General features: G+C 46.6%; 2 protein-coding genes across 7 annotated transcripts in view; one reads left to right on the top strand and one right to left on the bottom strand.

Annotated features, from left to right (window-relative positions):
• The window catches only part of SOX10 (SRY-box 10), a 34,516-nt gene extending 25,298 nt beyond the window's left edge, over nucleotides 1-9,218 (bottom strand). The window contains exons 1-4 of one of the 3 annotated variants that reach the window (XM_021385213.1): nucleotides 9,106-9,218; nucleotides 8,731-8,801; nucleotides 7,207-7,289; nucleotides 5,542-5,627 (exon numbers count right to left, since the gene is read on the bottom strand). The gene's annotated coding sequence lies outside the window, so the exon portion shown is untranslated. The remainder of the gene's footprint in view (nucleotides 1-5,541; nucleotides 5,628-7,206; nucleotides 7,290-8,730; nucleotides 8,802-9,105) is intronic. The other 2 variants (XM_021385208.1, XM_021385223.1) reach the window with 2 other exon arrangements.
• PICK1 (protein interacting with PRKCA 1) lies at nucleotides 8,905-20,422 on the top strand. 4 transcript variants are annotated; one of them, XM_021385236.1, is made up of 13 exons: nucleotides 8,905-9,006; nucleotides 9,586-9,677; nucleotides 11,223-11,334; nucleotides 11,805-11,933; nucleotides 12,058-12,124; nucleotides 13,415-13,504; nucleotides 13,937-13,990; nucleotides 14,081-14,143; nucleotides 14,484-14,617; nucleotides 15,377-15,469; nucleotides 16,445-16,495; nucleotides 17,944-18,088; nucleotides 18,591-20,422. In XM_021385236.1, the coding sequence occupies exons 2-13, from the start codon at nucleotides 9,637-9,639 to the stop codon at nucleotides 18,836-18,838; spliced, it is 1,227 nt and encodes a 408-aa protein (XP_021240911.1). In that variant the 5' UTR covers nucleotides 8,905-9,006; nucleotides 9,586-9,636; the 3' UTR covers nucleotides 18,839-20,422. The 4 variants fall into 4 exon arrangements, with proteins under 4 accessions (XP_021240911.1, XP_021240932.1, XP_021240924.1 ...); XM_021385257.1 differs by lacking the exon at nucleotides 9,586-9,677 and adding an exon at nucleotides 9,749-9,932 and having other exon boundaries at nucleotides 8,930-9,190; XM_021385249.1 differs by having other exon boundaries at nucleotides 8,930-9,190.

Below are 20,839 nucleotides of genomic sequence, written 5' to 3'. Positions count from 1 at the left end.
CATAGAATCATAGAATCATAGAATCATAGAATCATAGAATCATAGAATCATAGAATCATAGAATCATAGAATGGCTTGGGTTGGAAGGGACCTCAAGGATCATTCAGTTCCAACCTCCTGCTGTGGGAAGGGTTGCCACTCACTAGATCAGACACTACATCAGGTTGACCTTCTGACCTTAGAAGGGACCCCAGTAAGTGCCAGTAAGTGCCAGTCAGGTATTGAAATGGGAGTGAGTGCCAAGAGAGTTATTTCCTGCAGGACTCAGAACTGCAGTAGTGAAAATCCTGTTGAGGAATGGGTTTAATCATATTTAGTATCCCCTCTGGGTAAATTTCCTTCAGTCTATCTTGAGACTGAACTCGAGGATTTCTCTGGTAGGGCTGCAGGGGACATGGCACAGCACAGGTGGCCTGAGCAGCACAGGTAGGTTGGATGCCAAGACCAGATGCCAAGACAAACACCCCAGGGCCCAGGATGAGTTTAGTGGGAGCAAAACTCAACTCCAGTCTTTGTGGTTACCATCTCAGTAAGACAAAGAGAGACATAGAAAGGAGGCAAAAGGGAGGGAGAAAGTCAGGGAGTGGGGGAGTGCCGGGAGACTGCAGAGTTCTGTGGCTGTATGAATTTCCTAGTTGTTTTCAAAGCACTTCTCAAACACAGGCGCACAAGTCCCATGTGATCAGTAATTTACGAAAGCACAGGCGTAATGTTGTGTGCATCTCACATCCGCTCTGCAGCCCACCTGACTGCGGGCTCAGGGGGCACCCATGGCATCTACCCCATCAGCGCCCAGGGGCATGGCTGATCCATGGCTGGACACTGCTCCCGTTCTGTATTCATTTCCAATCTGTCCTTTGCTTCCCTTTGCTTGGCTCTGTGGGATGAGGCTCCAGAAGCAGGGTGCCGTTCCTTCTGTATTTTCATGGAGATAAAAAGCCTTTATTTCTGACCTGGCTGTCTCACTTCTTTTAATTGACAGAGCACTTGGAGCAAGCTCAGATACAGAACGATCTCACATACACTGATATCCCATGTTTGATCTCCAAATAGGTTCACAGTGTCTTTCCATGGCTGTATCTTTTTTTCTCATGTTATCATTACTGAAGTCATATTTCACTCAAAGGTGTCTGCACAGTGAAAGAGGAAGTTTCTTAGAAAGGATGGGAAGGGGGCTAAGAGAGAGCATTCATGATGAAAAAACTGACTGTTTCTTCAAGGATGGAGGACTTTGTTTACCTTCAATTCATTTCTATAGGGAACCCATAACTCCAGTAAAATTGCTCTGCTCAGCCAAGGGAAGGTCTAAGACATGAACAAGAGAGATGCAGCATGCAAGAATGGAATTTTTGAAGGGCAGTGACAGGAGGTAAATTCACTGAGGTTTCTTGGACAAGATTATGCTGGAGTAAAATGTATTTTGAGGGGGAATGTTTTCCTTTCCTTCTGCACAGTCCTATGTGCCAACCAAGAAAAAAATGTCCATGGAAAAGATTTGTTGCCTCATATGCTGCAAAAACCCCTCTAAAGATCTTTGCCAAAACCAAAGCTTCTGTGAAGAAAGGACATCTGACATTTTAGATCTTTGGTATGGTCAAACCACAAAACGTCATCCCCACCTCCTTTTCCCAGACAACCAATCCTTGCTTTAAATTGCTCAAGGACCAGTGCCACTACCTCACCACACAGATCACGCCTCTCATGGCCATGCCTCTTTCCTTCATGCTCAGTAAGTTGCCTCTGTGAAGGGTTAATTCAACCAGGGCCTTTTACTCCAACTTGTTTTCCAAGAAGCAGAGAGAATAGATCTCTTGTTACAAAGATGGCTTCTGGGCATTTGGTGATGCTTTCCCTTTTCTCTCTCTCTGCACCACAAAGAAATCTTTTGTTCTTGTCCCTCTGTCTCATTTACTCTCCCCCACCCTGCTCTCGCCTCTTCTCTCCATTGGCTGCCAAGTGACTAAGGAATGGCAAAAAATGACCATAGCGCAGTCATGGCAAATATTTCTTCAGTTATTATCTGATTGAGACCTTGAGCATCTATGTGAAGGGCCCTCTGCTTTCCTTCAGGCTTCTTCTGGAGATGGGGAAAAATGAGTCAGACACAACAGGGCAGGATATAAGTTGAATCAGCCCAACATGCTAATGGAAATGTCTTACGAATGGAGTCACGGTGCCTCTTTCAGAAAAAGCAAAAGATGGGGACTCAGAACTGGCAAGAGTCCAGTGGTGGCTACAGTGGGTCTAGACCTCTATAGGAACTCTGCATTTAGTTTAAAAAGATAGAAAAAGTCACTATCTTGCCTACATACCTATTGATTTTGCATCTTGTAAGCTGGAGCCAACACTTGTTGTTGGAGAGGTTGTAATGTCTGAGCCATTGCTGTAAATCCTGTTGTGCACAAAGATGCACTGCAAGAAAATTTTTCTCTTCTCACCAGTGTAACCCTTCAGTGCTGCCTACTGACACATGACACCTTCCAAGTCAAGAATATCTCAGTTTAACATAGCCTTCGTTTTCTAAGCGAAACCCCTCTGCTTCCCACAGCAACAATTCCCAGTACGCGCACAGCAGTATCTTTCTACCCTGCACCACAGTAAAGCTCTGGCAAAACCCCATGGACGTAATGTCTTCCCACACCCCATTAAATTATCCCTCAAGTATTCCCACAGACATCCTTCTAGCTATAGCCTCCTCCTTGCACATACTGCTTCACTGAGTCATTTTACATGCACATATATAGATGCATAAAAGTTCACGTGATGCTGAAGTCACTGCAACTTCCATGATGGCCATTCTCCCACAGCAGAAACACTTTCCCAGACAAATTCCCTGCCTTTTGGATTGGGAGCACTTTGGTGTATCCTTCATTGACACTGCCTTCTGCAAACAAACAAACAAACAAATAAACAAATTCTTCATTCTTACATGAAGCAAATGTTTCTCCTCCGCCTTTCTTCTTGTCTTCTTCTCTACAGACCCTCTTTGCTCCTCTGACTGCCCTTTGTCCCAGCTCAATCTCAGTCTGCGTTGTACTCTAGGTGAACAGGACGTACACTCCCTGACTCCATCTGCCATGCTTTCTGCACCATTCTCCCATGCAGCTCCTTAATTATTTTAGTAGGCCTTTGAAACAATCTCTATACTTCAACCTGACACAGAAAGAGGCCTCCGACAAACATACGTTCAAAGCTGTGGATGTAAGACTTTATACAGAAAATTTTTATTCCTGTAGAGAATGGGAACAGACTAAACAGATAAAAGAGCTATTATAATCCCACATTAGAAGGACTTCTTGCCTGGTGGATTTCTAAACCAAGCTGATTAAAACGTCATGAAAATAGCACACTAACCAAACTCTTACATTCATATGACTGTGTCCATAATAAAGATTTGCGCCAAGACAACCACATCTGTTTCAAAACTGCATGCAGAGCAGCTTTCATTGTAAAGCATTGAGCCTGTCTACTGTGTAACAGTTAACAAATATATAATAATCCTCTTCCTGTCTCTTGGCTTGATAACATCTAAATGAATCCTAACACAGACACAGATCTTTACTTCAATCCCAGCCATGCCCTACTGCTCCCAGAGCAGCTCCATTGCACAGGGTGCTCACAGGGGCAGTTTAGTCACACTCAGCAGAAAATCACTGATGATTCCCATCACAAAAGGCAAATAAAGCATTCTGAGATGGAGAATTTAGCCCTGGTCGATAAGGAAGGCCCTAGCTGATCCAGAAACTCAAGAATGCAAACGTTGTGTGCCTAATGCTAAAGCCATTGACCTCACTAAGCAGTGCCCCCACTGAAGCAATGCAATTTTTCATCGCACTGAGCAATGCAATTTTTCTGGATCCTCTAAGAAACACCTCACTTAGCAATGGTGAAACAAGGAAAAGGATTTGCTTCTCTCTGGTCCACCAGGTCGCACCCCACAGTTTTGCAGTCAAGACTGCTGCAGTCAAAGACATCACCCTGCTGACAGCAAGCCCTGTTGGGTTCATCTTAACACCTTGTGGAGATCAGGAGTTTAGCTGCTGAAACCTCTTTGGAAAAAAACAACTTACCGCCATCTCTTTCACAAATTAGAAACCTGAAGATGGATTATGGTTTTTTACTTAGATAATTTTGGATGAATCTAGAAAGGAGAGGCGGGTTAGCTGGATGTCTAAATAAAGCCAATGAGATCACATGTTCCGCCTTTTTATCTGCTTTTCTTTTTCTGCTTTTGGACAACAAAGCTTCCTTTGATACAGAAGAAGAGGGGGGTAGGAAGAGTGAGGAGAGGGGGTGCCAGCATCACCCCAATGGCCCCCGGTCACTTCTCCACGCTCCTTAATGTGATGTTCCCACTGACAGAGAGACAGAAAAAAACAGTGATCTCATGATTTCAGAGATGATTCATGCAAACAGCCCTGGGACATGAGGGATGAAGGGGACAGGAAAGAGAGGTAAAAGATGAGTGAGGAGAGAAAGGCAAGAAAGGGAGAAGCAGAGGTGAAAGGGAGAGGGAACGTGGAAAGCTGGACCTCGGAGGTCAACTGCGGATGCCAGAATCCCTAAGAGGATGTGTAGAGGGTTTGTAGGAAAAAGAGGAAGAAAGAGGAGCCTTGAGACAAAGGTAATAGGACTGGTGGAAGATGGTTAGGTGTGATATTGTGTGGCAGGACTGAGGGCAGGATTGGGGACAAGTGGATCAAGTTGTTGAGGGTGTAGGAGAGGGAAACTGGGCAGTTTGTAGGATGAGGGGTTGGGAGCAAAAGGGGTAAGAGTTATAGAAATTTGTTACTTCTGCCATCTTACACAAAAACAGGTCACCAGCTCTGCCAAAAGAATCACTCTGGTCTCTCAGCCCTAGAGCCAACAGATGTCAGAACTGGTATGGGGAGAGTGATTTATTACCTGAGACATTCAGCCATGTCCAAGGCAGGCCATGATGAGACTGTGGGGATTCAGACAGGATTCCTGGGCAGATCTCTCTGCAGGAGACCTTCACATCTGGACAGAGCAGCCCTACCTGTACCACACCTCACCCACCAGCAGCCACCTCCTTCAGCCTTCTTCCTTACCTTCCCTCCTGCCTCCCTTCCCTCCTTCCTTGCCTCCACCTCACCAGGACATGAGAGCTCATGCAGTTGGTGGCAATGACTCACCTTATTCTCCATCCCTCCAGAGGACCCACCACCCAAGCAGCCCTCACACCCAGGACATTGAAGCACCCAGGGCCCAGCAGAGAGTTTGGAGTCCACGGGGCTCCTTATGGAGGCAGGAACAAAGCGGAAGGATTGAGGGAGCAACTCAGTGAAAAAGGGTCTCCCATTCTGAGCTGCCATCTCCATGTCTCACTATCACTCGGCTATCCCCAACACTGCACTGTCCCAGGGGCTTGTCACGATTTCCCCCTCCTCTGTCTGCTCCATGGCAGCTAATCGGTGACCCACTGACAGTCTCTGTCCATCACTCATCTCTGCACACAATAGGGTAATTAAACCCTGACCCTCCACTCCTTTTATCCATTTCCTTTGCACAGTCACTCACCGAAACGGCAGAGAGGAGGGCCTGCTATGCAGTATTCTGCCCCAGACTCCAGCTGCAATGAAGATGTGAGGCACGGGAAGGGCTCGCTGCAAAAAGAAAGATGCTGAGGGAGCATCAAAGAGGTACTGAGTGGTACAAAGCTTCCCACATGCTCATCTACCTCCATCATGGATTTCTGCAAGCCTTCAGCTCTTTATCATCAGCTCCAAAGGCTGTTTGGCATCCTTCCCCTGCATAACTACAGCAAACCCACTGCACATTGTCAGGGCACTGCCAGGTGTGGGTGCTCAGCCCGGGCCTAGCAAAGTTTTCCAGGAGCATCAACACCTCCAGTCTTGGACTCACTTTCTCACACCACCTTGTCTTGCCAATATGTCCCAACCCAGGGCTTCTGCACTCCCTGTCACAAGCCCACCACCTCCTTTCAGGCTAAGCCCAGCCTTGTTTCCCTCAGGTCTTGGTGCCGGGGCACATCCATGAAGCATGACAGATGGACTAAGCAACAGGACAAGGGAGGATGCACCCAGTGACAAACAGGATTTGTGAATGATGCCAGGAATTCCTCTTTTTTCTTATTTTTATTTTTGCTTCCTGGCACTCTGAGATTTATTACATGGATTAATAAACAGCCAGAAATGATGCCGAGCAACCCAGACTGTGCTTCCTCCTCCCTACCCCAAGTGGAGAAGCTGCCTCCCTCCCACGCATGAGCAAGAAGGGCTGGGGCCACCCGGGGAAGGGCATGACGGGTAAAGCAGTGCCCCCGAACAATTAAGCACTGTCCAAGGCACTGCACACCCCTGTCCGGGGAACAAAAGAGTCACACACAAGAGACCTGACTGTGAAGCCTCCATCCGCTTTCATCACTGACCCCCAGGGCAGCTGGGGCACAAGGTCAGCCCACTTAAACTCCAAACTCAGCCAGAAATAGAGCTGGGAAGTGGGCAAGGGTGGCCAAGTGCAGGGGTCCCCAACCATTTGAGGGGTTCTTTGACTGAGCCATTTAATTTCATCAAAGACACAATTTTTTCTGGAAGGAAAATGGAGAGCAGCGGGTGTGAAGGGAGTAAGGGGGAGGCAGGGTGCTCACTGTGAATTATGGCCACTCTCAACAAGAGTCTTTTACATCAAGGAGGTGAGGAGAGGATGGGGTAATTGGGCATGTTAGACCCAGGCATAATGAGGGCAAATTTCTGCCTGTTTCCCACCCTCCACTCTGCCACTGCTCATGAAATGTGGCCCCCTATATGCCCCATCGCTCTTTCACCGCAGGGCTCCACACCCTAAGGGCTCAACCCAAGCACCATGAGCTTTGGTAGCACCTTGCAAGTTGGACAGTCCTTCTAGATCGTGCAAAAAACTGTGATTGTGTCCGTGGTGTGCAAAGGCCAAGGTCCCACACTTTCCACCTGCAGGGTCTTAGAAACTCAGTTAGGTTTTACATTGCTGTTTTTCCAGGTTGCTAATATTGCATTTCCATGGCTAATGCCTTGATCTAACTAACAGTTGGACCTTCTAGCGGACAAGGCTGCCCAGAGAGGTTGCCCTTCCTTTCTGAGTTTGTAGCTCCAGGATGCATGAGCTAACAGCAGACACCCTGGCATGTGATAAGTTTGCACATGACTGTCCCACTATCCCACCTTAGTGGGGCCAGCACCCTCATACCTGTACCATGTAGAGATATGCAGCCAGCAGAAGCAGGGCGATGATAGCGCAGGCAAGCTGTGAAGTATCAGGCAGGGGTTGGCCTGAGAGGGAGAACATAATCCCCATACTTATCCCCCAGAACAGAAAACATGCTTGAAGGACAGCGACTGGGGAGGATGTTAGCTCAGCGTTAGTCATGTTGACTCTAAGTTGACAACAGCAGCAGAAAAGCAGCCAGAAAAACAAAATTCAGCGGAGACTCAGTGCAGAGAAATACATCAGAGTGCCAAGAAGCCAACTAGTCATGCAGCGTGTGATCTGCTTGCAGGCTCCTTATTACATGTGATGAAAGACAAGCAGAAGAGAGTTTGACTCTCGGAGCCTGGGCTGACTTCGCTGCGTCGCATATCTAAAGGCGGAGAAAAACTCTGTACTTGCTGAGATCTCTTGATCCAAACTGTACCGGTAGACAGTAAGCACTATGGTTTTTTAATTTTATTTCAGAGGATCATTGTCATTACTTTTCCCCCTCGGGTTGAGGTGATCTGCTGGATTTCTAGTACTGAGGCAGACACAGCCCTAGGGCACACGCAGATCATTCTCCATCTCATGCAGAGTGCATCCAGTCAAGCCCAAACACATTGGATTGACTGCACACAAAAGGCAGGGTCACCCAGCACGCGTGTACAAAGACTTCAGGGATGCTTCAGGGACAGAGTGAGGGGCATATACAATATACACACAACAGTGGAGAAGCACAAAAGCAGAGCCCGTGAGGCACGCTGCCTTCCCGCAGCCATTCTTGGTAGCGCCCACACGGAGGAGCTCCTCGCTTAGGAATGAATCCCAGATGGGCGGCTGGTGTAACCTCCTGGGGTTGCCAAGCCCCGCTTGATGGAGCTGGAGCAAGGAAGGGGAAATGATAGGGGGATCCTGGTCGACAGCAAGTTGAACATGAGTTAGCAGTGTGCCCAGGCAGCCAGGAGGGCCACCTGTATCCTGGGTTGCATCGAGCACGGCACTCTTGCTCTTGTACTCCGACACAGTGGTGCTTTGATGCTTAAGTTTGTGGTGCAAACACTACCCACCCTCTCAGACTGCAAGAGGTCATCGTCGTTGCTGCTGGTCACTATGAAAATCCATCCGAACACCCAACTGCTCCCCCCACAGATGTGATTGAGAAGAAAAACACGTATGGCGGCACGGCGGTTTTGCTTGCAGCTGCGCTGCCTGCCTTTCAGAGCACTGCTCCCACAGCTCCCATTGGCCTGCCAGCAGCGGCAGCGATCGTGCCAACCCGTTTCAAAGCCCTTTGTGTCCCTGCTTTCATCACCAGTACGTGTGCCCCTTCACAACTGCCTTTCTGCCTCCCACTGCAGGTCAGTGCTGGGTGCATTGGTATGGGGTACATCACATTTAATGGATATGCGTCTGTTTTGTTTGCTTGTTTGTTTTCAAGTGGAAAGTGCAAGAAATAGTTTTATTATCTGTGTGAGCACGCTTAGGGGTATTGCTGCTGACCAAAGAGCTGAGGTAGCTCACCTAATAACGGCGGCAGGACAGGTCATGGTGCTGTGATGGCCGAAGGGTCGCTTGTTGGGACGGTTCAGAGCCTTGAACAGCCGAGAGAAGGGAGCATCACCACGCCACTCTCAAAATGGCGAGTGCGCCACTCTCAAGATGGCGGTGGGAGCGTCCCCATGGCAACGCAAGGCGAGCGGAGGGGGCGGGGCCTGGCCGGACGCTTCCGGTCGTCCCCGGCGGCGACGCGTCAGCGGGCTGACAGCGGTAGGGCCGCGCGCCGGACGGTCACTTCCGGTGAGCCACGGGACCACCAGGCCGCCCCCTCGCACCGCCGTTGCCCTGGCAACGCCGTCGGGCCTGGGCCCGAGCCCGGCTGAGGCGACGGGAGGGTACCTGAGGTGTGAGGTCATCGGCGCAGTGACGAGAGCAGCGGCGCCACTCGTGGGGCGCGGGGAGGTCGGCCCGGCCGCCGCCAAAGGTCTCGGCTTTGATGTGGGGCGGGCGGCGGCAGCGTGACCGAGCCGCGGGGCAGTGCGCGGGGCCCGGGCCTGGTAGCACGGGAGCGGCGAGCGGGGAGAGCGGGGCCTTCTGCGGGAGATAGGCATCGGGGGGTTACGTCAGTTGCTAGGAAACCGAGAACAAAGCTGGAGTGTCCGCGGGGAGCGGACCCGTGGGCTGCCGGCGGCTGTGGTGCTGCGCCTGGGGCGCGGTGGAGCAAAGCATGCAGGCACCTGGCCCCTGTTTCATCCCCAGTATCAGAGGAGGGCACGATTTGTCATTCAGAAATAGAGGGGGTGGGGGTTGAGGTTGGTGCCCGTGGTCACCTGCAGAGGCTGTGGGCTTACAGGGTTTCTCTATGTCCTTTCTTCCCAGGGAGTTCGCTGCAAGCGCTTTCAGAGAGTCAGGTTCCAGTTAGTGAAAACAATGTTTGCAGATTTGGATTATGATATTGAGGAAGATAAGCTGTGAGTACGGCACTCATCTTTTCCTGTTTTCTTTTTTTTTCTTTTCTTTTTTCTTTTTTTGCTAACAATAGAAATAGTCTTCACAACCAGAACCAGATGGCAGCAGATAGATTTCCCTGCTGCTGGCAAGGCCAGAGAGACCTGGACTGGCTCGAGCAGTGGGCCCAGGAGAACCTTGTGAGGCTCAACAAAGTGAAGTGCAAGATCTGGCACCTGGGTCATGGCTACTCCCACTGCCGATACAAGCTGGGGGATGTAAGGATGGAGCACAGCACTGACAGAAAGGACTTGGGGTACTGGTAGATGGCAGCTAGACATGAGGCAGCAGTGTGCCCTCGCAGCAGAGAAAGCCAACTGTGCCCTGGGCTGCATCAATCCTGCCCCTCTGCTCTGCACTGTGAGACCTCACCTGGAGTACTGTGTCCAAATGTGGAGCCCTCAGTACAGGAGAGATGTGGGCCTGTTAGAGCATATCCAGAGGAGGGCCACAAAAATGATCCAAGGCATGGAACACCTCCCTGTGAGAGAGGAAGTTGAGAGAGCTGGGGCTGTTCAGCCTGGAGAAGAGAAGGCTGTGGGGAGACCTGAGAGTGGCCTTTCAGTATCTAAAGGGGGACTACAAGAAAAAAGGGGATAGACTCTTTAGCAGGATCCCTTGTGATAGGACAAGGGGAAATGGTTTCAGACTAGAAGAGAGATTTATACTTTATGTGAAGACTTTTTTTTTTTCAAATAAGGATAGTGAAGCACTGGAACAGGTTGCTCAGAGATGTGGATGCCTCATGCCTGAAGATATTCAAGGTCAGGCTGGAGGGACTCTGAGCAGCCTGTTTTAGCTGTAGGTGTCCCTGTCCATTGCAGGGGAGTTAGACTAGATGGCCTTTAAGGCTGCCTTCCAGCAAACAATTCTATGATTCTGAGACGTGTTGAAGAGTCAGGCTCACTGCTCAGTCCTCACTTCCTGCTGCCTTGGGGAATGGGGATGAGACATTGCTGTGCTTGTGAGCAGATGAGAGCGCTTTGTGTCTCTTTCCAAGGACTGCTCTGAGCTTCTCGTTGCAAGGTAGTGCTGACAGATCCTCAGTGAATTAATGACCTTAGCTGGAGAAAAAAAAATGGTTTATAATGTAAGACAGTAAGAGGTAGCAATAAGTGGAGAAAACCTCTGAAGCCCATGGGTTTGTAAGGAGAACACTGAATGTTCTGAATAAGTAAAAAGTTTTATGGAACTAGCAGTGACTTTGGCATGGAGTCTCATTTATGTTGCACGTATTTATCTCTTACTCTAGCACAAAGACCGGCTCAAACAGTCTAAACAAATTCAGTGTTACCTTCGCTCCATGCACACAGACTCAGAAACAATAGCTCAGTGTCTTTCTCTTGTCCTGTGCTGATAAACTGTATGATAAAGATAATGTGCTTAATTAAAATGTACAATGTCTATTATATGTTCAGTTTTTATTGACACACATACCACAGTTGTTTCATACGGATACAGCCCTGTCTGCCTTGTTCCATTTTTCATTACCCCCTTTCTCATTCTAGAGGGATCCCCACTGTACCTGGGACAGTGACCTTGAAGAAGGACTCCCAGAATCTGATTGGGATCAGCATTGGGGGAGGAGCACAGTACTGCCCCTGTCTCTATATTGTCCAGGTGGGCACCTGGGGAGGAAGAATAAATGAAAGGGCATTGGCTTGAGAGGCAAAACCATAGAGAGCCCTGTGCTATTTGTTTCTCTCAAAGTGTGAGAAATCTTACTTTACAGTAGATAAGATTTCATTACCGTAGCATGTTGGATGCGCGGAAGAATTAAATTAAGATTTCTGAGATTATCCTTCTCCTTGGAGAACATGTTAGAATTCACAGGGGAACAGTGTTGACACACTAAGTCCTACGTATGAAGAGGCATGTCTTGAAAACAAGAAGTTCCTGAGAGAACAAGGTGATCATCCCTCCTCAGAATTAGGAAAGGGGACAAAATGATGCTTCACCACAAGCTGTACTAAGTGCAACCAAGTTGAATAGGAGGAATGTAGCTGTCAGGTTTTTGTTCTTCAGCCCTGCACCATTATTTCTTATCCTTCTGATTCCAGACTGCTTGTGCTTCTTCTCCCCTTCTCTAGGTATTCGATAACACTCCAGCAGCCTTAGATGGGACCGTAGCAGCAGGCGATGAAATCACAGGGGTCAATGGCAAGTCTGTCAAAGGGAAGACCAAGGTGGAGGTGGCCAAGATGATACAGATGGTAAAGGTGAGAGGTAGGAGGGGGCCACTGGAGCTTCTGGGTCATAGTTTGTGTTGTATTGTCCATCAGTGAAGGAAAGCTGCTGTCACTTGGTTCCAGCACAGCAGCTTTGAATTTGCTTTTCCTACAGGGAGAAGTGACAATTCACTACAACAAACTTCAGGCTGACCCAAAGCAGGGCAAGTCTTTGGATATTGGTAAGATGTAGTGGTTTCTGTCTCCCTACAGTGTTAAAGCAACATGGAGGGGTGAAAGATTGGTCACAGGTGGAACTGAAGTACTATTCTGTTTCCATTCTTCCTCCAAGCTGAATGATTTTCAAATTGAAACTATCAAAGAGAATTAGAAGATTAAAAAAATCCCTCCTTGCCTTTTTGAAATAGTCTTAAAAATTAAATTAAGGCTTGGCTGTTGTTGCAGCATGCTTGTTTTTCTGTGTTGCATTAAGCATGGGTAACAAAACTCAATTAGATAGTCATTTGATCTGTTTATTTTTAATACATGTACATTATGCTGACCTGTTGAGATTTTTCAGCTGTATGCTGAAATGTCTGTTGAAAGACGCTCAGTTCTGTTCCTCAGCTTTTAGAACTGTGATGAAATACCTATCCACACTGATTTTGTGCAGTCATATGTTTTAGGGGAGAGAGGTGAGGCTTTATTTCTTGAATAAAGTATCTGTTTTGAACTAAGCCTTTACAGTTGTCTCTTTTATATGGCCTACATTTCTCAATTTCCTAAAAGATCTCTGTACTGTTGTTGCTTTCATTTCTTTTAATGGTGGTTAATTTAACATCCCAATGAATTGACGAGGATTCTGGGAAATGCTGAGAACTGGCATGGATTTCTGGTGAAACAGAAGTGCAGTGAGAATATGGAATATTTTCCAGAGATGTTGAACACTGGCTGCAGCTGATGTTCTTAGGAGGTGCAAGTGCTTGACGCTTCTGCAAGTTTGCCCCTAAATATATGTAGCTCAGTCATCTGGTTCTAAAAAGGGCCTAATTTGCAGAATATGGCCACCAGAAAGAGAAATGAATTGCATCAACAGGTCACAAAATTAAGGTTTAATTAAGATGTAAGTAGGCAAAAATAATTCTGAGCATTAAATCCTACTCACCTTCCCTTCAGCCTGTTATCCTGACTTCAGTTGAAGTAATACAGCAAATTAAATTACAAATGCAATGATAGGTGGCTTATAATGAGATGATTCATTGGTATAGTCTTCCAAAGGAAATACTGGGCCTCTATTGATTTAGGTATATAGGATGTGAGAGTAAACAGATGGGCAAGGTAAATGATGTACTGTGCACAGCAGCTGGACTGAAGTTTCTATGGTATTCTGCTGCTCAGTATCTCAATAGTGAGTTAGACTGAGGCTAACCAGTTTATTCAGTGTCTGAGAAATGGATGAAGTGTGATAATGTGCTTTTCGTGCCTGTAGAAATGACCCTGATCCTGGTTTGCAATTTTCTTTTGGCCTTTAGTATTGAAGAAGGTAAAGCACCGACTGGTAGAGAACATGAGCTCAGGGACAGCAGATGCCCTGGGGTTAAGCCGAGCCATACTTTGCAATGGTGAGTATTGCCCAGAAGGACATTTTTGTAAGGGAGCACTTGCCCTCCTTTGCTTACCAGCTTTGTATAATTACTTGTATGTCCCACATTACTACTTCACAATTCTTTCCTTCTTCTATACCTCGTTGTCGTGATTGCCTCTTCCTAGGTGATGTATGTTAGATCCTTGGGGCTGTTTAAATGTTAACTAAGATCAAATTACTTTAAGGTGGGAACCCATGTAACGCATGCTGAAAGACAGTGACCTCACACTGTAAAACTAGTTTGCAGTCATTTTAAAATCTTCCCATGTTAGACTGGAGGACAGGCTTTGGATTTGAGGGAAGTTTGAGCCAAAGATAGAAAGCTGATGTTTTTCCAGTCAGTCGGGTCTTAGCCAAGTCCTAGATTTGACTATTGTAATGCAGTATTCTGATTTTTGCTTACATTTAGATGGATTGGTGAAGAGATTGGAGGAGCTAGAGAGGACTGCAGAGCTGTACAAAGGTAAGCTATGTCTTCCATCAGATACTATACAGGGAGGAACATTATGTTTCAGTGAAATGACTCAAATGTCTTTTTCTGTCTTCGTTACAGGCTTGACAGAGCACACCAAGAGCCTTCTCAGAGCTTTCTTTGAGCTATCCCAGACGCACAGAGGTAACAAGTGAGCAAAGGGAACAGAAATCTTTAACCTCCGGTTTCAAGAGTTTCAGTTGATCCTTGAAGGCATGATTCCTTCACCCAAAGAAAGCTAAGTGTTGCAGAAGTGAGCTGGGGAGGACTGTCCTCCTGGTGTTAGCAGTCATGTTGCTAACACAGGCCCTGTGTTTCACACGAGACATTGAAGAAGTGCCCTGCCAAGCTCTAGTATATTATTCGTAGCATCATCCCTTAGCTAAGTGCAAGGTTTTGGGAAGGAATTGCCACACTGGAAGCATGATTCTTCTCCTGGGCCAACCCCTTGTTCCATTTGTTTGCATTTATTACCCTCACCCAGCATTTGGAGACGTTTTCTCTGTCATCGGTGTACGGGAGCCTCAACCAGCTGCCAGTGAAGCTTTTGTGAAATTTGCTGATGCCCATCGCAACATTGAGAAGTTTGGGATTCACCTTCTGAAAACAATTAAGCCGGTAAAGAATTTAACCGTACCGGTAAAGGGTCTGGAGAAGGAGGGTATCTAGAAAGACAGAAGGCTGGATTTGAAGGTGTTATCTTAAAGATCATTTGTTGTGGGAAGAACTGTCATTGCTTTCCTTTAGGGAACTCTTCAGAAAGAACCTAAGAGGTGAAATAGTGAATTTATCAGTCTTGGCCCTTTGACTTCCGCACATAAATATATGCCTCTTGCTGTCTATTGGGAATGGGAGGGTAGTTTGATCAGTGTAGTCCCTAGAGTCCTTTCCCTGATACTGGTACCCATAAAAGATGGTATAAAAATGTCACTAAATTTAAGAGAGCTCAGCATATTTGAGCGAACCATCAGGCGAGCCATTCATTTTGTTCAGCAAACAGGATATTAAACACTGATTTGAGCACTACTTTAATGGCTGCATTGCATGAACAGTCTTGGATAGTGCATCCTTGAATCCAGGAGAGCAATTTCTAGGGCTAATTGCAAAAGAAACAAGTTGAATTAAAAGCGGACAAATACAGACTAGAAGTGAGGCATGCATTTCTAGCATTGGAACCACTTGCCAGCGACTGTAATAGGTCTTCTAATGATGGCAATTCTGAATCAAGATCAAACGTTCTTTTTCCAATGTGTTCTAGTTCAAAGAAGAGTTAACTCGAGACAGTCTCATGACCTGTGCTCATTAGAAGGTTTGACTTCATGAATTATAGTCATGCTTTTTGAACTTAGGTTCAGCAGCAGGATATTTCCCTTGCAGATGCTGACTGACTTGAACACGTATCTGAATAAAGCCATTCCTGACACAAGGCTGACTATCAAAAAATACCTGGATGTCAAGTTTGAATATTTGGTGAGCTGCTCTTATTTTTTTAATGCTGGTTGAAATTATATTTTCTAGAATCGTAGCCTGAGAATCACATGCAGTCTGCACGATCACATGTGCATCTTTCCATGGTTAACATGAGAATGCTTTCTTTTGTCTTCCCCTAGTTCTTTGCCTATTGACAGATAACTCCGGTTCAAACATCTCTTTTTGATCTCATAGTTCTCACCAATGAAATGAGCGTCCTGGAATCCAGATGACTTACTTTCCACCTGACCAAATCAATTTCCGTATTTATTTGTAAAGAATTCCGATTGAACTTGTGCTCCTGAACACCCCTAAATAGCTCTCCAGTGTCAGGGTCCCTGTTTTTGAGGCAGTTTGGAGTTGTCTTTCTTTAGCCAAATTATGTTTGCTTTCATTTAGATCGTGCTTTTTTTTTTTCTTCCACTCATGCCTTGTTTTCTACACACACACAAAAAAATAAATAGCATGGGGTTGTTTAGTGCATCTTTTCTATAATTGTAGTAATCTGTTTGCTTTTATCAGCTGAGGGAAATATTTGGAACTGCTGCCCTAAGGCAAGTGAAAATGGCAGCTTCTCTTCCCATATCAATCCTTCCCACAGCTCATCTTTTTTTCTCCTCCTTATTTGCACTTTGCACATGTTTTTCCAGCAGTGTGTTTTCCCAAGCATTAGTTGAATGGAGGATTTTTCTCCTACTAGGTTATACTTGGATTTCAGGAGCAAATGCTTTATTTCAGTAAATAAGACCCTTCTCCCTCTTCCACCATTTTCTCTAAACTGTTTGTCTTTCCACCTGGAATGCTGAATCTGCCCTGATCCCACTGTGCTTTTCCCACTGTCCCTAGCTGCAGCAGTGAAGGAAGGCTTGAAATGGTACAACTCTATGGCTGTGGGTGATGGTTGGATTGCTTCTAATCCCTAATATTCCCTTCTTGTTCTGCTTTTTTTTAAAAAAAAAAAAACAACCTGTGAAGTCTTACTGCCTGAAAGTCAAAGAGATGGATGATGAAGAATACAGCTGCATTGTGAGTACCAGTACTGTGGCGTAGCAAACTGCATCCTCTGTTACTGTAGGTTCTGTATGCACGCTGCCTTGTAATTGGATATGCACAGGCACACTAGCAAATACATCCTAAGATCTGCATGCATTTGTTCTTATCATATTAGAACCTGGAAATCCTTAAACACTACCAAGGAAACTGACAGTAGCTCCCAAGAACGCTGTTGGATACTAGAGGGAGCAGTCATCTCATCTGCTGCTTCTGTGCACGGTGGTTGCCTCTCAGTGTCTAAATAATATTAGCTTGTGTAAGGAGGTTTAAGGTGTTATCTTCACAGATTCCATTTGTGTCTAGTGTACAGCTTACCATTAATTCTGGACTTGCCTCTGAGAAATGGAGGTTTAGCTTCTCAGCAACAAAAAGAGTATGAAGGCTGCATTTATCACTGAAAAAATGGATTAAAGGATCTCTTTTAAGAATATTTTTTCCTAAAAATAAGAAGTGTAAAGTCAGAAGACTTCCAAAAAAAAACAAAAACCCATTGACATTCTCCAGTAACAGCTTGCTGCCTGTTTTAAAGTTTCACATCTGTAATCCCTAGCAGCTCTGTTTAAGATAGCTAAAGGTGCCCCCTACATACCCAGTTTCCCTGTATAGAAGCAAGATCTGTTTTATCCAAGGCATTGTTCTCAGAGGAGGGATTTGATTTTTTTTTTTTTTTTTGTAATTCCTACTTCGCCGTGCCAGGAATGAATAAAACTTTCCTAACTCAGCTTTTAGTTACATCTTTGGTGCTAACTGGGAAGGGGAGAGTCTTGGCCAGCAGAGTAACATCTCTGGGTTTTGGGTATGTAGTGTGCATTACGAAGCCATAATGAGTAACATAGGTTTTTATGTTAGATTTGCAGGTGCAAGAGAAGAATGTTGTTTAGCTGACAGGCCTAACACTTTTCCCTCCAAACTATTTTGTGGGACACTTTATGGGCCCATCCCTAATGGATTAAGTGTTGTGGTGGGTTGTTTGTAGAAAGCACAGAATTCCCTGTATAGACATACACTACATTATGCAATCCACACAGAGTAAAACTTGCACTGAAGTGCAGAGTTTACTGTGTGATTGATGTACATTAATACATCCCTCAGGCTCTAGGCTTGCCTTTTTTATGGTATCTGTCTTAATAGTTCAGTTAAGAAGCCCTTCCACTTCTCTCTGCTGGCTTGGAAGGTGCCTGTTCTGTTTTATTTTGTAGTGACACTCTTCTTTACTGTGGCTGGTGCATATTTGGCCTTCAGAATGGCCACAGTAACTGCCGGTTTGCTGCTGTGGCTGTGCTCAGAATCTTTCCTGCTTCCTGACTGCAGTTCCTGAGAGGGCTGTAATACCCAAGGTCACTGCAAGTCTGCATCAGTATGCAAACTGTGTGTTCAGGCAGTGCTGTGGGAGTCTCTGAAGTGGTGCTGTGTTTTGCCAGGCTCTGGGTGAGCCCCTCTACCGAGTCAGCACCGGGAACTACGAGTACCGCCTTATCCTGCGTTGCCGCCAGGAGGCTCGCACGCGTTTTGCCAAGATGAGGAAAGACGTGCTAGAGAAAATAGAGCTCCTAGACCAGAAACATGGTGAGTACCTCTGCTGTGTCCAGCACCTGGAAGGCTCGGGTATACATGGCTTCAGGCTTCATGCTCCTCGTTCACCTTAACAGTCTGTGCTGAAGAACCCTTCTTTGGCCTCAAGTTGTGCCAGGGGTGGGAGATTCAGGTTGGATGTTGGGAAAAATTTCTTCTCTGAAAGAGCGGTCAGGCTCTGGAACGGGCTGCCCTGGGAGGTGGTGGAGTCTCTGTCCCTGAAGGTGTTCAAGAAACATTTAAATGTTGTACTAAGGGACATGTTTTAGCAGGGATATGTTGGTGGTAGGTGGATGGTTGGACTGGATGATCTTGGAGGTCTTTTCCAAGCTTGGTGATTCTATCATTGGCTGTGCCTGAGGTGTCTGTGCTCAGGCACTGCATGGAACTAATGAGTGGGAGACTCCTGCTGGTGAGGGTGTCTTGATCACAGCCTTCACGTTCTTTTTTGGGAAGGAGTTTCACCTGATTTGTTCCCAACGTGTTTCCATTACAGTGCAGGACATCGTGTTCCAGCTCCAGCGTTTTGTCTCCACAATGTCCAAGTACTATGACGACTGCTATGCTGTGCTTCGAGACGCGGATGTCTTTCCCATTGAGGTGGACCTTGCCCGCACTACTCTGAACTATGGGCAGAAGGACACGTACACAGACGGGGCAGAAGAAGAAGAAGGAGGAGAAAGTGAAAGAGAGGGTAGTGGGAAGGAGGATGCAAATGGTGAAAAGCTCATTGATGATGCCTGAACGTGCCAGTATGCCACAGAGGAAAAGACTTTGCAGACTGGTATAAAAACATGTGATTGTCTGTGTTGTCCAGCCTGGGATTCTTCCTCTGCTCTGGGTGGTAGTAGCTGGTTGGATTGGGGCCAACCTCTGCATTCCTCTCTTTGCTTGCTTGCTTGCCTTTTTTCCCTGCAGAGTTCTGTTGCCCAACTTGGATACTGAGTTGTGGGGAAGAGAATCTCCTTCCACATCGCCATGTGACTCTGTGTGAACAGCTGAGCGCCCAGGATGCACCACTCCCCTCTGGCAAGTGGAAGGCTGCTGAACATCTGGAGATAACTACAAATGGAATAACAGTCCTCTCCTGTCCTTGTGCTCTGGGAAGGAGTTAGCACCAGCACTGTTCTCTTCACCTCACTGCTGGCTGTCTTCATGCTTCAAGCTTTGGCTTATTTCAGTCTTCCTCTCTGTCTTCCTGGAGTACATCCCATGAGGTCTGAGACAGGTGTTTTTTAGGATGATCACTCCGAACTCTCTGCAACACCGTTTTTAAGAAATAGGAGCAAGTCAGAGCTGATGTCTGGACCTAGTGGTGGTCCATGTGATTTGTTCATCCCCTACCTGAGCGGTTGCAGTAAGCTCTCCTTGCAGAGGCTGGTAGTAGTGGCTGCCTGGCTTGGTGGACCGCTGCAACTCAGCTGCAAGGATCTACAAGAGTATTCCCCTGGCTTCTATCCTCTTCGTATTCCTTGAGCTCCTGCATAGCTAGCACCATCTGGACACTCCATAGCTACACCCCAGGGCTGGGGTCCTCCAGTATGTAGGTCTGCCACGTGTGGAAAAGAGGAACCTAGATTAGGAAGTTCTCCCAGTCAGCAGAGATGCTGAGGTAAACGTGTTTGTCTGAGACAGGTTCCTGAAAGTAAGAGCAAAGCTGCATGCTTTTCCTTTCTCTTGTTCTCTCCTACTGCTCTTTGCAATGGATAGTAACCAAATAGGCTTCTCAAGGATGTGCAGTGAGTTCTGCAAACTCCTTTCCATGTGCGGGTGCCATGAGGAACCAACCACCTTAGGACTGCAAAGGTGATGTTCTATTCTTACACTAGTGAGGAGAGGCAGGAAGCCCTGCAGAGGGGGGAAGATTTGGCCTGTGGCAGAGACACGGCGATTCTGAGTGTGAAATATGAATAGCATACGAAATTCTGCTCTCTACACACCCATTCTGTTCTGCCAGAAGCTAATGCACCATTCCCCCCAGCACAAAGGAAGGAGGGAAAAGTAAAGCTTACTTTTCTCCTCCCACCACCCTTGTGGGCAGATCCCGGATCCAGATGGCACTTTCTTCTTGCCAGCAGTGGTGTGCTGCTCAGAGGCCAGGGTTTTGACTTCTCTGTCATTACATTCTAATGGTAGTAAGAGAAGTTATTTAAAGGCATTAATTGAAGATCGAGACATTCGGTTTGTTTTTCTCTTATTTTTTTTTGAGCCTTGTCATCTCCGTGGGTGCGTGGAAGAAAGTCATCCATGGGCAAGCTGCTCTGGAAGATTTTAATGGACTCTAAATGTACTGTTGTCTGTAATAAAGAAAGATGTGACAGTTTTGTTTCCTGTTGTTCCTGGCTTTGCTTTAGTGATGTGTTTGCTTATGCTGGTCATTTTTTCTTTGCTCATGGATGCCTCTATGCCAAGATGCAATGGTCTCTATGGCTCAGGTTTCCTGAAGAAAATTAGAAATGCTATAGCAAGGCCATTCCTCCATGCAGTAACAGTTTGTCTGCATCTTAGCTTCCCAGGAAACACCAGCCTGGTGTTATCCTTATGCTGTTCCAGGAGCGGCTTTGCCACGCAGCTCAACAACTGTTGTGCCACAAGTAAGCTGATGCTCCAATCCCTGATCCTCTTGTGCCAGAATGTGGAGTAGTTTGGAGGAACAGAAAAAGCTTCAGTGGAACCTGCCTGAAAGTCAACAATGTGAAAGTGGAAGACAGCATAGCCCAGCAGCCTTTTTTTTTGCAACCTGCT

This window comes from Numida meleagris, chromosome 1, assembly GCF_002078875.1.
Source record: "Numida meleagris isolate 19003 breed g44 Domestic line chromosome 1, NumMel1.0, whole genome shotgun sequence".
In the NCBI taxonomy this organism is placed as follows: Eukaryota; Metazoa; Chordata; class Aves; order Galliformes; family Numididae; genus Numida; species Numida meleagris.
Note: the sequence above shows the minus strand (reverse complement) of the source record. Positions and strands in the feature narration are given on the sequence as shown.